The 15732-nt window shown below is 44.5% G+C and overlaps 2 protein-coding genes across 11 annotated transcripts in view; one reads left to right on the plus strand and one right to left on the minus strand.

Annotated features, from left to right (window-relative positions):
* Nucleotides 1–7800, plus strand: part of LOC308482620 (uncharacterized protein) — a 34014-nt gene extending 26214 nt beyond the window's left edge. For all 8 annotated transcript variants that reach the window (XR_013989348.1, XR_013989349.1, XR_013989350.1 and 5 more), the window contains one exon: nt 6029–7800. Coding sequence is in view for 1 of the 8 variants with exons in the window: in XM_081015890.1 (XP_080872016.1) it covers nt 6029–6278 (250 nt within the window). In the remaining 7 variants the exon portion in view is untranslated. The remainder of the gene's footprint in view (nt 1–6028) is intronic.
* Nucleotides 1–15732, minus strand: part of CMIP (c-Maf inducing protein) — a 149613-nt gene that overhangs the window by 7057 nt on the left and 126824 nt on the right. For all 3 annotated transcript variants that reach the window (XM_081015817.1, XM_081015818.1, XM_081015819.1), the window contains 9 exons: nt 14911–15014; nt 14407–14511; nt 12448–12801; nt 7811–7876; nt 5251–5277; nt 4280–4328; nt 3232–3339; nt 2309–2425; nt 542–682 (listed from right to left, as the gene is read on the minus strand). In XM_081015817.1, coding sequence (XP_080871943.1) covers nt 542–682; nt 2309–2425; nt 3232–3339; nt 4280–4328; nt 5251–5277; nt 7811–7876; nt 12448–12801; nt 14407–14511; nt 14911–15014 — 1071 coding nt within the window. The remainder of the gene's footprint in view (nt 1–541; nt 683–2308; nt 2426–3231; nt 3340–4279; nt 4329–5250; nt 5278–7810; nt 7877–12447; nt 12802–14406; nt 14512–14910; nt 15015–15732) is intronic.

Here is a 15732-nt window from a genome sequence, read left to right on the forward strand (position 1 = left end):
ATTATATACAGTGGTACCTCGGGTTACATACGCTTCAGGTTACACACTCCGCTAACCCAGAAATAGCGCTTCAGGTTAAGAACTTTGCTTTAGGATAAGAACAGAAATCGGGCTCCGGTGGCGTGGCAGCAGCAGGAGGCCCCATTAGCTAAAGTGGTGCTTCAGGTTAAGAACAGTTTCAGGTTAAGTACAGACCTCCGGAACGAATTAAGTACTTAACCTGAGGTACCACTGTATACCATTGGCCCACTGCAATAACTATTGTATCACTTTCTATTTCACAGTGTTTTAAATACATTGTAGGCCACCCCCAAGAACACTGGTCGGTAGGTGGGGTATAAATACTCCAAATTAAAGAAACAGAACAGTACATCTTCCTTTGGGAAGTCCAGGCTTGTTACAAGTGCAGTCTGAAGAGCACTGTAACTTTCTGTGCAGAGCCGAGCCCATCTTTAAATATCCTTCGTGCCTTAGGCCCCACCTGAATCTCCTCTGGTGCCTGTTTTTGAATAGTGACGGGGCTGTCAATACAGAGACTCACCAGTTCTTTCAACTCCCTCTGCCTGTCACAGAGCTGCTCGTACATTTTTTTCCCCACGTCAGTGCTCTCGAGGGTTGAGATGATCTGAAGCTGGGTGTCTTTGTTGTCGATGATGTTGTATTCAAGCATCAGGCAAAGAATCTGACAGTGGAAGGATAAGTAAGATTTACTCTACAGCTTGTTCACTGGGGACGTCTGGATAGCTTGGCACAACCCACCCCTCTCTCTTCTTTTTGAATGCTTGTTAAGAAGCAACTTTGGCCTGAGTTTTCTGCCTACTTGTTTCTCGCAAATGCCCTGTTCGGTTGGTTGGGCTGTGGGATAGTGACTGGTTCAGCAAGCTCTGTGGCTGGGTGGAGATTTGAACCCAGGTCTCCAACATTCTTGTCTCCTACATTCTATCCATTCAATTATGCTGGCTCTAAGAGGGCAAATGCATTATTCACTCCTTCATCTTGTTTTTCCTCGCCCTCCTCTGTGAAATCAGTAGGGCTGTCACTCAATTAAAAAAAATGAGGCAGCCATCTGAAGCACACTTGCTGGAGATGATAAGCCCCACTGAACAGAGTGGGGCTTAGCTTCTGAGTAACCATGTGATTGCATTGTCAACCACAGAAGTTTTATTCAGTTAATTAATCAATTATACCTGAATATATTTGTGCGAGAATGGACTTCTTTTATCTTGAAAGGATGCAGGGACATATTGCAAGAAGCAGAACCATCAGTGGGGCATTCCACAGGACAGTTCCCCTTAACATGCTGCCCTCCAGATATTTTGCACTCCAACTCCCATTATCCCCAACCATTAGTCAAGCTGGGTGGGGCTGATGGGAGTTGTAGTCCAAAACAGCTAGACTGGAAACAGGTTGCTGAAGTCTGCTGTTAAATTTGTTACTTAATGGACCATAATGGCTTCCCCCAAGAAAATCTGGGACTGCAGTCACATGCAGGGACTGAGAATTCTTTGTCCTTAATCATGTCAGGGAACTATTAGTTTTCAGGGTTCTTCTGTTGGAAAGGATTATCGTTAAAATAGCTTATGAAATTACTTTTAAAAAGTAAAAATGTGCACTTGGCTTTAGCTTAGCTTAATCTTTGTGGCTGCATTTCTGTTTTGTTTTGCTGTTTCTTCACTGCATTTTGATTCATTTTCATTTGGAGTGTTTCGGAAAGACACTTTGGGTAGCCTTTAGGGCAAGGTGGGGAAGCATCTACAGTTTCCAAATAAATACATTTCTTTATCTTTATTTTATTTTATTTTATTAAATTGATGCCACATTTCCCTTTCAAAGGAGCCCAGGGTGGCCGGCACACAAGAGATGAAACTTCTAAAATCAATTAAATACCAATGAAGGCTGGGAAGCATCTCTTCTTAGAAGGCTTTAGTAGGCACCAAAGAGGCAACGGGGTGGCGCCTGTCTAATATTTAAAAGGAGGCAATTCCAAAGAGTAGGTACCACAGCACTAAATTCCCAATTCCTACATTCTGCAGAATGGACTTCCTAATAAAATGGAATCTGCAGCAAGCCTTCACCTGCAGGACATGCTGATCAATTGCGTATAGAAGGGGTAAGACAACCTTTTTGGCAACCTGATCCCAAACTGTATGCGGCTTTATACACCAAAACCAATCCTCTGAACTTAGCCCTGCAGCTAATGGGCAGCCAGTGTTGGAATGAAATACCAGGTTCCTAGTTTCTAGGCTATGTGACAGATTAAGGGGTTTGGCACCACCCAGTTCAACAGTCTCATTATTTGATGCATTACCTCCACCATGGTCTGGTTGCCTCTCAAAGCTAGCAGCATGCAGGGCCCAAGTTTGTTCTCAGCCAGTGAAAGCAGGAACTTTTTTGTCTTATAGCAGGAGCCCATTAAAATGTGAACCTGTGAGAGCAAGAGAGAGAGAGAGAGAGAACCTGGTTAGGGGTGCAGGCATGAAGGAAGAATGTGGCACTCTTTAAGCCAGTCATGTAAATCAGCCAACAAAATTAACAAATTCGTACATTATATATCAGAAAGAGGTGTAGTCTCCAAGCATCAGAGGGAATCCTTCATTAAAAAAAAAATATATATCCTGTTTGGTCATTCACTTTTCCCTGGAGTGAGGAGTGAGCTTACCAGCACAGGCAGGAGCCCTGGCCTCAAATCAATCCTCTGGGACAATCCAGGAGAGAGGTGGGAGAAATTAGCGAATTGGCCCAAAGAGCTGAAATGGATGCATGTACAATTTTCACACAAGGGGTTTCCCATGTACATATATCTGCTTCCTATCCACAGTTATAAAAACCTTACAGGGCTGGACTTTGAAATCCAAAGAAAGGATCTGGATTTTGCAAAGAAAAGATAGGGCAGTGGAAATAGAGGGGCATGCTTCAAAACTAGTCAGACAACCTTGATTCATAGCAACAGCAAGATAAGTCACTCCTTATATTTCAACACAGCGGTTTCAAATATTCAGAGTGCTACTGACAATGGAGAGTTTCGACTAAGGCCGTAGCAAAATTCTCCCATTTTTGTAGCTCCATTTACAGGCTGCATCTGTGGGAGGACACATTTTGGGCATCTTCAGGAGAGTGGGATGTTTATATGCGTGTGTGCAAAAACTCACCAGCACTCCTACTCCCACTCCAAACTTCTGAATATATGTTCAACCCATTCCCAGTTTATTCAGAGTTACAGCTGGCACATACCATGCTGGCAAACAACTCTCCATCATCATCGCAGGCTACGCCACCAGGGCTGTAGAGCTGGAACCAGCCGTCTTTGCCAGCCCGCACACTCAGCAGACACGAGTGGACCTGCCAAGCAAGACACAAAGGCAATGAGGAGTTGAGGCTCTTTGCAGCACCACCTCTCCACTAGTCCACAGAGAAGCAGGTTAGCAAGGAAAGAAAATAGCAAACAGCTTCGGAAGCACCTCCAGGACTAACTAATGTGGCATAAATTACTGTCAACTAAAGTCTACTTCCCTGGATGAAAGAGAGGTTTTCCATATACATTTGGGGACACAGGGAGCTGCCTTAGGCTGCATCAGACCATTGGTCATTCTAGCTCAGTATCGTCTTCAGTCACTGGCAGTTCTTTAGGGTTTCTGGCCGGAGTCTCTCCCAGCCCTACCTGGAGAGGTTAGAGACCTTCTGCATGCAAAACAGATGCTCTTCCATTGATAGAGAAGAAACAAAATAAGAACTCAGAATATGTGCATATGGAACCTTTTCCTTGCTCTCAATTTGGTGTTTGAAAATAATAGTAATCTACAGATATCTACAAGTTACAGTGTGGGACAAAGCACATTTGCTGCGTCTTTTGCTTTCTTGTGCCCCTGCAATATACAGACCCTGTACAAACATCCTGCCTATCGTAACAATGGGAGCTTTGCTAGTGGTGTTGTGACATGAAGTGTGTCTGTCTCAGCTATTTCGACAGATGTGGAGAGGGGGAATATATTTGCGGCATTTATTTAGCACAGGAAATTAATTCTTGCCGGTTGCAGTTCTCCCTGCTGAAGTGACATCAACAACAGATTCTAGGCACCCAGGGTGGGGCGCATGTTTACGTAGGAGGAAAGAAGCCATTCATACTAAGGCTGATGCCCCCAAGCATTCTGGGGACAAACTCAAGGCAGACAGGCAGAGAGAGGCTGACAGTGCTTTGGAACGCACAACTACTTAAAAGCCAGAACTTTCTGACAAGCAAGTCTCCCTGTCCCTTTGATCATGATGCTGGAAAGGAACTCACTTCTTGTCTTGGATCTTCCGCGAATCTTTGAATGACGTACTTCAGCTCCCTTGAAAGGGCAAAAGAGAAAACAAGAAGCAGAACGATGAGTGGCTATTGGTTGGTTCCAAAATTTACACAGCTGCAGCATTTCATTTTGGTTACGCTTTAAGTGATTGATGCCCCTCTTCTGGAGAGGGTGCAGGGAAGCGAGTGGAGAAAACATTTCACAGGAAGGAATTATGAGGGCTTAAGGAGTTGCCAAGGCGGTGCATTTAGACTAGGAAGGGGCTTTGCAAATGCCTGCAGGCAGTCCATCTTAAAACAACCCAAGCATTCAAAAGTCATCCCAGTCTTATAACTATCATTTGAGACAGGCAGAAGATGTACCGTTAGCCTTAAAGATAAATGGTAATAACCCCTTGGTAAAGACCTGCTTGGACTGTACCACTTCAGACTGCAAGTAGGGGGTTTCCATGTTTAAATGCTCCTGCCTCACCATGTAAAAATCCTCACTGCATGTAGAAAATCAGCACTTGTCCTTAAAGGACTAGGCTCGAGCATCTCTTGCTAACCTGCTAGGTTTCTATATGCAGGGAATCCAAGTTGTTGTTGTTTTAATCTGTGGGTGGTAGTGGTGGAAAGATTCAAATGTGCAATTTCTCATAGCTGCAATCTAAAGTGGTGCAGCTGTCATGGTGGAATAAGTGACTGGGAGAAGGTTTAATGGAGAAGTGCTTTCATGCTGACTGGCATGGAAGAGATTTCTCCAGTGATGGTGGGTTTTGCTCCACTTCTTCATTTTTATTAAGAATGTTTGTGACTCTTGTGGTGTGGGTGTGTGTGTGGCTCTAAGCCCTACCATTCTGATTCTGTCAGCAGCTTTCAAAACCTCAGTGCTGAAGGATAAGAGGAACACAGACACATTAGCCTTTGCTTAGATCTGGCTTATTTATATCACAGGAAATAGCTTTAACCAAACAAGCACTTACTTTGTGAACTTCTCATGCGCAAGAGCCCTGAAAATTAGACACAGAGAATTATTAATGATTCTCCTTTTTTCATGCGGTTCTTTTCTTCCGAAATAATTGTATGTGGATTCAACAAGTCTAAAGAGGAGAGCTATAGTCTACATGACACCGACACATACATAAATGCCGCCTTTGCCAACCTGGTGGTGCCCATGGGTTCTAGGTTGGCAAAGGCTGCAGCAATGCATGAAGTATTTACAAAACAAAAAGGGTGGGAGAGGGCCACGTTTTAATTATGTTGAATAATGATGGAACAGGAAAAAATTAAGATTGGGGGTGGGTGGGCTCTGGATGAAAGATATCTCCATTTTGATGATTATATTAATCTGTTTGTTTGTTTTTAATACTGCCTTTCCCCAGGATGGAACATGAGATGAAGTTCACAGGGATTCCTAGCCTCTCATCCAGATGTGCTTAGTTTAGCTGTGTTGCAGGCCTTCATATCACTCTCTGTATTGTTGCAACATCATCCTGTGATCCCTGACTGGGTGGGGTAACCCTTGCAGAGAAAGGAAGGGAGGAAACCTGGTTGTGTGAGAAATCAATGCTGCAACTCACTTCAGAAATATGTTTTAGCAGTAGTTTAAGATCAATTGCCATTCAAGAATACCACTGAAGAATAGTTTGGTTTGAAACATGTTGTACTTTATAAAAACACGTGGGGTTTTTTCCATCTGCACTAGGAGATTTCTTCCCTTCTTTTCCCTGCGACTGGTAATCTTCCTGTTTCTCTTTGCAGGGAAACCCATGTGATCGAACCAGGAAGAAGGCAAAAGCCAATAGGGAGACAAACAGCACTGGAGCAGGAAGAGGCAACAGAAACAATGCTGTTGAATGGGGACAATAAAGGGAATGAAAGCACTGCCTACATATTCCTTTGGGGAAATGTAAACCCCACCAAGTACAGGAAGATTGACACTGGAAAGCATTTGGCTCAGCTCCTGTGTTCCAACAACGTGAGACAGATTGCTTCAAAAGAGGTCTCATGATAAGACAAACACATCTGACTTTCCAAGCTGTGCCCTCTTGATCAGGAGATCATTCACAGCCCTGCTTTTCACATGATGGACTTGAAGGAGCCTTAGAAACCAGCTGTAAGTGTTGTTCATATAAAAACTGCTTTTATTCCTGCTTTCCTCCTAGCAAGAGAGCTGTGTGCTTCACCTAAGGATGGAGACTGAGCTGGGCAGCAGCTGGGTTTCTATATCCCACCTTTCCTCTGAGGAGCTCAAGGTGGCGTATGGTTCTCCTTCTCCTCATAGCATCCTCACAACAGCCCTGTGAGGTAGGTTAGGCACAGAGACCATGACATGCCCAAAGTTATCCAGTGAGCTTCATGGGAGAGTGCAGCTTTGAACCCCAATCACTCAAACAAACAAAGGTCCAATACTCAAACCACTACACTACATTGGCTGCTAAAATATGAGGGGCTGTCAAGCCAAGGCAAGATTAGACTGAGGAGGGTTTTCAGTAACAGCAACAGCAACAAAGAGCTCCTGCCAGAGGAAAAGTCAAAGCCAAAACTATTCAGCAGGGAAATTCTGTCATCAGTGAAGCAAATGGAAACTTTCAGGGCCCGGTGATAGAAACTGCACACTTTGTAAACAGGGTTTTTAGCTCCATCCTAAGTCCCAGGTGTGTTCATTAATTGCATTGCAATTAAGGCATGGCCACATCTAATTAGCATGGCACATTAGCGAAGCAATTAATGGTCACTCTCTCATACTGCATTGCATCATGATACAGATCTGCAATTCACCCCAGGGTCCTTTGCTAGGATCACCAACTCAGGTAAAAAGATGCCAGGTGTTGTTCTATCTCCCCAGCCGTTCCAAAGCACACGCAGTTTACGAAAGCGAGCCCTTCCAAAGCACCCAGACACTGAGGGATGCGATAAGCTGGCAAATTGGACAATTATAGGCTGTAATGTTCACCCTCTGGGAACAGCATTTCATAAACAATGGTGTCATTAATAGGTTTCAGAGGGATGCCATTGCCAAACTCTTTCATTGCGTCCTAATACTGCTTATGGAACAATGTGCATTTTTGTAATTATCATTTTTTTTCAATGGGTCACCTCAGCCCTTTATGCTTGCTGGCACAAATGCTTGTTTTGCTATCTGATCCCATGAGACAACTGAACTTGTTCACTTCTTCTTACAGGATGTAGCTAATAAACTCAGGTGGCTTTAAAAAGTGGGCTAGAAAGGGATGGAGGATAAGGCTTTGAGGAATGCACCCTTTCAAAATATTTTGCAGTGAGATATTTTGGTCCAGTCCCGTGGAGACCTGGTAAACCAGCTGAAGTGTCCCCTTAAGCCCAGGTTTACTGTCCCAAAATATGTCTTTACTGGATATATTCACTCCTTGAGTTTTGGAAAAGTTATTAGCATGCACTGCAACATTTAAAAACAAATATTTTTAAATCTTCCATTCAGCGTCTTCTGGACTGTAAGATCCAACCAAAATTTCTCAAAATCTTTGCCACTAAAGGAGATAAAACTACCTGCCATGAACTTACTCTTTAGGGAATGGGATAGGTTGAAGCAAACTGGCAAGAGCTGGTCTCCAATCGTCATAGTCTGATCTGAAATGAGAAAAGTGCTGTTAGTCCTGGACACAATGCATAATCCACTCTTGTTTGTCAGCTGTGCATTTGTCCTTGTAGGTAACACATCCTAACACATCCACCACAGTATGTGTGAATGAGATCCATCTAGGGCCGGCTCTTGACCACCTGGCACCCCAGGTGCTGCTGAACTACAATTCCCACCAGTCCCAGGTAGCATGGCCAGTGCTCAGAGGTGATGAGAGTTGTAGTTCAGCAACATTTGGATTAGCCACTCCTGATCTTGGCTAAATCCTCTCCCTATAGCAAGGAGCATTATTTGTGACCCCCTCCATTTGTTGTGACCTTTTCATTTTCTTCTGTTATTATTATTGTTGTTGTTACATCTGTAGCCCATTGCATAACTTGGACACACAATCTGCATGCATGACTTATCCCTGTCTTTCAAGATGATATGATGTGAGAGGCTCATAGATCTGATCACAGGAATACAGTTTTTGGAATGGGTGCTGATGTAAACTTCCCTTCAAATTAAAGAAAGAAAAAGAAAAAAGGTAACCTAATACTGGCCATGCAAGTCAATCCACAGCAACTTTATGGGGTCACAGGCTGCAGGTTGTGGGAAAGAGCTCTTTCTTTCTGCCTGTGACCCTGGAGAGTGGCTGCCAGTCAGGATAGAACAGCGTCTGCCAACCTGGTGCCCCTCATATGTTGTCAGACTACAACTTCCTTCAGGCCCAGCCAGCACAGGTAACGGTGATGGGAGCTGCAGTCCAAAGCATCTGGAGAGCACCAACTTGGGGAAAGCTGCGATAAGCAAACTCAACCATGCAAAGAAAGTTGTTCCTTGTTCCTTGCCAACTGGAGTCCAAAACATCTGGAAGGCGTCAGGTTGACGAAAGACTAGAACAGACAATACTGGGCTAAATGGGCAAACAATCTGAGCTGGTATCTCCCCGGTGCAAACAATATGACATTCAGAAGACATTTGCAACTCTTCATTTCCAGAATTAAGCTTGGCTCACCACTTACACAGGAAGCATCAATCAACAGGCCAGCTAAGTGCTCCCCACCCCAAATCTATTAGCAGTTGCAAAGGTGGGGCTTAAAATTCCTAATCATGAAAAAAACCCAAAACATACCCCCTGCCACCAGCAGCTGCACATCTCTGACTGTGTAAACCTTTCTGCCAAGGTCACAGAAAGCTCATGGCCAGCAGGGCCATCAGCTCCCTAAGACACAAAGGCTTATTGAGCTGCCACGTGACACAGCCTGGTCAGTTCTCTTTTCCCACCTTCAAACCTGCAGCATGTCATCCTGTATCTACAGTCAACTCAGCAAATCAAATAAGCCTCTGCCTGAACTGCATGTATATCCATGTGTGTGTGTGTGTGTGTGTGTATGCGCGTGTGTGCCTATCTGTCTGTCTGTACACACACACACACACACCATGGCTGTCATTGCTCCAGGGACACCACCAGAGGCCTTTCCCCTTTTCCCAGTGTCGTCTTTCGGTTCAATAGAAAAAGCTGCCCTGCACATCCCATAGAGCCGAAACAATCCCAAAACATATTAGCAGCCAGGGGCAACCCCGATAAACATAACATCAGAGAATGCACACAGGGTATTTGAAGCATGCAGCTGACCTATAGGGGAATGTGGAGAAGGTGGGGCCAAGCTGAAAGAAGACCTAAGTGGCCGCCAACCTCCCCTACTTCAGTTTTCTCCTCCACAAAAGGAATCCGTTTGCAGTTTGGTCAACACCTTTTCATTGAAACCAGCCTATTTCTTTATTGATAGTTTTATATACCACTTTGTAGCACTGCTCTCTTAAAGCAGCGCACAGTTTAACAGTGATACCACACCAAAACCTGTATATTCTGGAAGCCTGTAAAGGAAACCTGTCATTCAAAGACCTACATAAACTTCTTAGGAGTGCTATCTGTTCTCTTTAAAAAAGAAAAAGAAACAAGACAGCAACATATTAAAGGCAAAAGCATTCCAACCAGTATCTCCTCTTCTACCTGGCTCTGCAAGCAAACACCGCAGCAGTGTCAAGATGGGTGAACCTGCGAATTTCAGTCTCTCAGTTTCTCATATTTCCTTTGAAGTTCAGTTCCCCACATGAGGTTGTGATTTATTTATTTCTAAAAGTCATCATGGAAGTTCATCAGCATTTTAGTGTGAATTTCTCTGAATGTACCCACTTTTTGCAAAGCAGCTTTCCTCTAATACAACACATTTTTGTATGTTTTCCCACTAACATATGCATCTTTGCATGCATTACTTGGCTGGATAACTACATAGCAAAAGTTGGAGAAGTGCAAAATTCAAAGGATGGCTGCGTTTCAGTTCAAGTACAAATTGGATTGATTCACCTATAAATACGAACTGGATTGAATTTCACTCCCATTCCTATACCAGGTTTCAGTTTGAAAAGAAAGCCATTCCATCATGTGAAATACAGATCTCTGCAGTCAGTGGAGTTTAACTAAGCTCCTTATTAGAGACAGCATTAAGGCAAACTCGTAGAAAGAACATCACAATCCATTTAATTGTTCTTTGAAGGATCTGACTCAGCACTCTCAAGCGTGATACAGGCAACAGAGACAGTAAGATTCTTTGTGCAATACTAAGCAGACAGCATATTCTGGGAATAACTGCAATAATATATTGTAATTATTCAAACCAAATCATGGATGCAGGACCCACCTATGGCTTTTCGCTTTGTAAGCATTAGACACTCTATCAGATTATTCTTTGCCTACTCTGCAAGGTAACCGCCTTGCACTTTATAGTGCAATTCTATACATGTCTGATCGAAAGTAAGTTATGCTGAGTTCAATGGAGTTAACTCCCAGGTATACATATAGAAGTGCAGCCTTGCAGCACAATCCTAGCCATGTCTACTCAGAAATTAAGTCCCATTGAATACAATGAGGCTTATTCCCAGTAGCGTTAGGACTGCGTGCAGCCTTTGTCATTCTGAAGCCGTGGTCATGAGGGATATCCAAAGATAACGCAGTAGCCTGAGATTTTTTGTCTTCCATTTATGGCTGCATCTCTTTTTCTTTCTTTTGAAAGTGGATACAGATAATTGGTGGTGCCCAACTAAGTTCTGCTTGGAGTAGATTCACTGAAATTAATGGACTTAAGTTAGTCATGACCATTGATTTCAGTGAGCCCACTCTGAGTAAGACTGATATATTTTCCTTCACTGATCAAACCATTCCATCTGGTCCAGTGCTGTTGTCATTGACTGGCAGCTGCTCTCCAGGATTACAAACAGGGAGTCCTTCCATCTCAAAGGTAATAGGCAGGCCTATATATCCAAAGCCAGCTTAAGTTTTATTATCCACTGACAATTCACATACTCCACTTCTGATCTATATAGAACTAGTATCCCTCCTCTTGGCTGGAGCTAGTGGCCACGTGCAAGAAAAGCCTGGAGGGTCCTCCACAGAGCAGGTGGTTTGACAAAATTTAGGAAATTGCTTTGTCTGAAAAACTAACCCAACATAGAAGACTGGGGGACGGACAGTGAAAAATGGCACATTTGACATTACATGCTTTCCTTTTCTCAGCTACGTGAACATAAATGCTGCCCTTCCCTGCCCTCTGGGCACCCAGTCTCTTTATGGAGGGTGTACACAGAGGAGCTCTGAATCAGGCAGCTTTTTACTTTGGAACTCTTTGCGACGCTGTTGTAACTTGATAGTGCTATTTATACTCCACACCTCTGTTGTAACTTTCAGGTTGTTTGAGTGCTTCCCAGCCCTACCTGGAGATGCTGGGGACTGGACCTGTGTTATTCTCTAATGCAAATCAAATGCTCTACCACTGAGCCATAACACTTCCTCTATCTAGCCCAGTACTGTGTACTAGGATGAGGTCTCTGGCAGAGAGGTGTCTTTCCCATCACCTGATCCCTTTTTAAAAACTGGAGATGCTAGTGATTTGAGTTTAGGACAACCTCCTCCTCCTCCATGCCATGCATGTGCTTTACCTCGGTCCAATGGCCCCCTCACAGTGCCTTGAGCACTACTGGGATGAGGGAGAAAGTGGGGGGAAGCCAACCAAGATCAGCAGGGGGAGCTGAGAGAGCTGTGGTGAATTAGCGTACATGAGCTCCACCATACTCTGAAACCCCTGCACCTGTGCCTTGCGCTACACTGATCAAAGGAACATTCCATTTTCTTCTTTGGCTGGCCCCTTAGGAAGCCTGAGAGCAAACTTGTCGAGATCTAATCCTCAAATGGAAGAAGCGGAGGGGTGACTGGCAGGCAAGGAGCAACCCAGAAAATCAGGCAGTGACATCGCTATCTTGTAAAATATCCTCAGGGGTCAACGGGCAAACAGAAACTGGCCCTTTTCATCTGCTGGATGCTATTTTTGGAGCTCCACTGGCCGGGCCAGATGCCTGTTGCAGACATTAATGCCGGCATTAGATTTATTGCTCTGCTATTTACACATCTCACTGGATGCCTGCAGATGTGGAAGAGAAAAAGCCAGGCAGAAATGCACCCCACCGCCGCCCCCATCCACACAGTTCAAGAGAGGCAGCTTCGAAAGGCATGGAAACTACTCACAGCATCTTGAGAATTTCCACGTAGCAACCGAGGATGCGATCCGCCTGGGCGCTGAGCTCAATGCTCATGGTGCTACAGGTGGGGCTGACCATCAAGCAGTCTATCAGGTTGGGCTCACTGTCATTGCCAACGTTGGCCGTCATCTTCTGGTTGGCTGTGTTGTTGCGCTCGACTTCCACGTGGATTTCATTCGACGTGACGATGACCGACTTGAGGCGGGACTCAGTCAATGTGGCCTCTTGGGACACCAAGTCAGGACTCGTGTGGAGCAGCCGGAGAGGCAAATTGGGCTTACGGTCACAGGGCTGCTGGCAGCCGTTACGAATTTCCTTCAGGCTTGGAGAATTGTCCCGGCTGTGTTTCAAAAACATAACATTTTTTAAGTCTAAAAAAGAAGCCTTTACTAGCCAGGCACAACAGAAATTAGTAAGGAGGAGGGGTAGCCTAGCTGTGTTGTAACAGATCCCCAGCTTACATCTTGGCCCCTTGCAATTGCCACAGTTCTATTTATACCAGAGGAAAACAAACATCTCCCCAAAGTATTTACAGTATGGGCCATATTTTTCTGAAGGCCTGTGAACCCATTGCTAATGGGGAGGAATGTGGTTCTCTCTTCCAAATGATGCAAAAACTGTGATGAAATTCATACTCCAGTAGACAGCTGTCCAGCTTTTTTGGAGAGTTTACTTGAGGAAGGGGTAGAGTCTGGAGGCATCACCCCCAACACTCTCCCAGCCCTATGGAAAGCTAGAAAATCCTACGGCTCTTGCCACTGCTCCCTGAACATCCTTTTCGTGCCTCTGGTAATGGGGGGAGGGGGAGGGAGGAAATGGTTCACTTGGGGATGATAGTGAACTTGGCCTGGGGCTTGTGTAAATAATAGCAAGCTTCCTACACTCCTGAGTCAGACCACTGTCCCATCTACACTCAGAACCACCTACACTAATGGTTTTTCCAGGGATTCACACAGGCCATATTTGGTAATACGAGGGATTGAACTTGGGACCCACTGTGCACCAGGTCTGTGCTCTGCCACAGAACTATGACTCTTTCCTACAGGAATCTGCCCTGGACTGCTGTGTGGACCTTCTGTGTGTGCTCAGTGGTTGGTGACACAAAGCAGACAATTCATGAATCTGGGACAGTACAGAAGCTATACTGTGGTTAACTGCCATCTGCTACCACTTCAGGTTCAAATGGGGAAGGCGTGTGATGGGATGCACCCAGGCTGCACTCACACTACATATGTGGAACATATGAAGGATAATCAAAGTTCCTCTGAGCATGTGTGGAGTCCCTTCCCACATACATACTTAAGAGTTAAGGTGAAGAGATTTCTGGGATACATGACATAGCTCTGAGGCAGGCCTCAATTCTGGACCTCTTCATTTAAAAAACCCTGGGCTTGGAGGGTGGGACGGAAGAATGTCTTACTTAGACTAAGAGGTTGGAAGTACTCATGCAGTGCAGGCGTAAGGAACGTGGTGTTGCCAGACCACAACTCCCTTTAGGACTGGCCTTGGCGGCCAGGGTTGATGGGACTAGCAGTCCTGCATCATCTGGCACCATGTTGGCTGCCCCTGATGCCGTGTAAATTCAAACACAATTTAAATTGAACTTCATATCTGAAATGCACAAAGAAAATGTGCTGGTATTTAGGGAAAGGCAGGATATCAATGTAATGAAATAAATAAGGTGCAGGAACCAGAATATACAAAGATACATGCCTGGCATGTGAATCACAGACATGTGCTTCAAAGGCCACACAGTAAACATGGAAGTGGCAATCCGATTTTTTCCCAATTGCCGCTGTGAGAAAGCTGGGCCATGAACCTTTCGCGACTGGCAGTGTGCCATATGAATTTTGTCATTACTCAGGCATCCAAAACCGAAGTACAAGTGAACTGTCAACCAAATGCCAAAGAGAAGACCTTCACTCCAGAGACCGCGACTACTAACCTGTTGATGAATTCTTCGTAGCATGAATAAATGGCAGCTAAACAGACGGCCACAAGATTTGGCAGGACCCTGGGGTGGGGGCACTGTCCGGTAGGGCCATGCATGCTGGAAAGACAACACAAAGGTAGCAGCATGAGGGCACAATCGCAAGGCAACAGTGCTGTAGTAAATCAGAAGTGGGGAACCCTTTTCCCCAAAGGCTGCATTCTCTCTTCCTAGCCTCTCCTGTCATAAAGTCGCTTGCAGGTTGTGTGCCTGTAGCCTGAATCTATGGACACAAAATGCAGTGTAGGACTAGAATGTTGAGAAAGGGTTGCTCAGCGTGTGCCCGTGCACAACATTTTTTTTCCTGCGGGAGAGCAATGTTTGGCAGTAAAATAGAAGCAGCTCTGAAACTTACTACTGGCAACTCTAGTACTGCTACTGAGGAGATGAAGAGAGAGGAGAATTAAAGGATTAACACCCTAGAAGGGCAGAGTTTTTGAGAGAGAACAAGCCACTGACCTGTGAATAAACTTCTTCACTACTTCCATGCCAGCGTTCAGTTCGTTCAAGGCCAGAATGTACTCCTGAGTAAAAAGCCTCAACCTAGGGCACTTCCCAAAATCCTGCCCAAAACAGGAGAGAGAGAGCAAATAATGTCACAGAAGAATGGATGAAAGGCTTCGTTCAAGCTGTGGATTTTAAGTGAGGAAATGTTCACTTGGACCTGTTTAACAATGTGAGGCAGCGTTAGTCACCACTTATAACCCCCACTTTCATTCATACAAACGTAAGACGAGTGCAGCTGGTATCAGGCTAAAGGCCTATCAGCATCCTGTTCAAACATTGGCCAACCAGAAGCCTATGGGAAGCCCACAAGCAGGACCTGAGTACAGCAGCACGCTGCCCATTTGTGAGTCCCAGGAAGGGGTATTCAGAGACATACAGCTTGCGAGAGTGTTGGTAGAACAGAGCCATCCAGATGGTCATTACATTTTCTATTCAAACAAGGCACAGATAATATTCTCCAGCCTATCTTTCTGCTTGTTGACTTCTGTCATCAAGCATTTTTTTCATATTTATACGTACTTGTAATTAATAAAGTTATGGATTGGTCCCACCAACAGATCTCACAATAAAACTTATGCATCAGTTAATGCACAAAAAAATAAGATACCAAATAATCAAAACATAAACAGGTAGGGAAACATGATTCTATTTGTTAAGATAAGATTTCTACTTGCAATCCTCAATGCTCTCAACAAGAAATTAGTTGCAGTCTCTGTAACCATCTCATTTGCACCAATATTGATTTTAGGAGGTTTAAATGCCTTTATAAAATTG

The sequence above is a fragment of the Podarcis pityusensis genome (assembly GCF_964106645.2).
Source record: "Podarcis pityusensis genome assembly, chromosome: 8".
Classification (NCBI taxonomy): Eukaryota; Metazoa; Chordata; class Lepidosauria; order Squamata; family Lacertidae; genus Podarcis; species Podarcis pityusensis.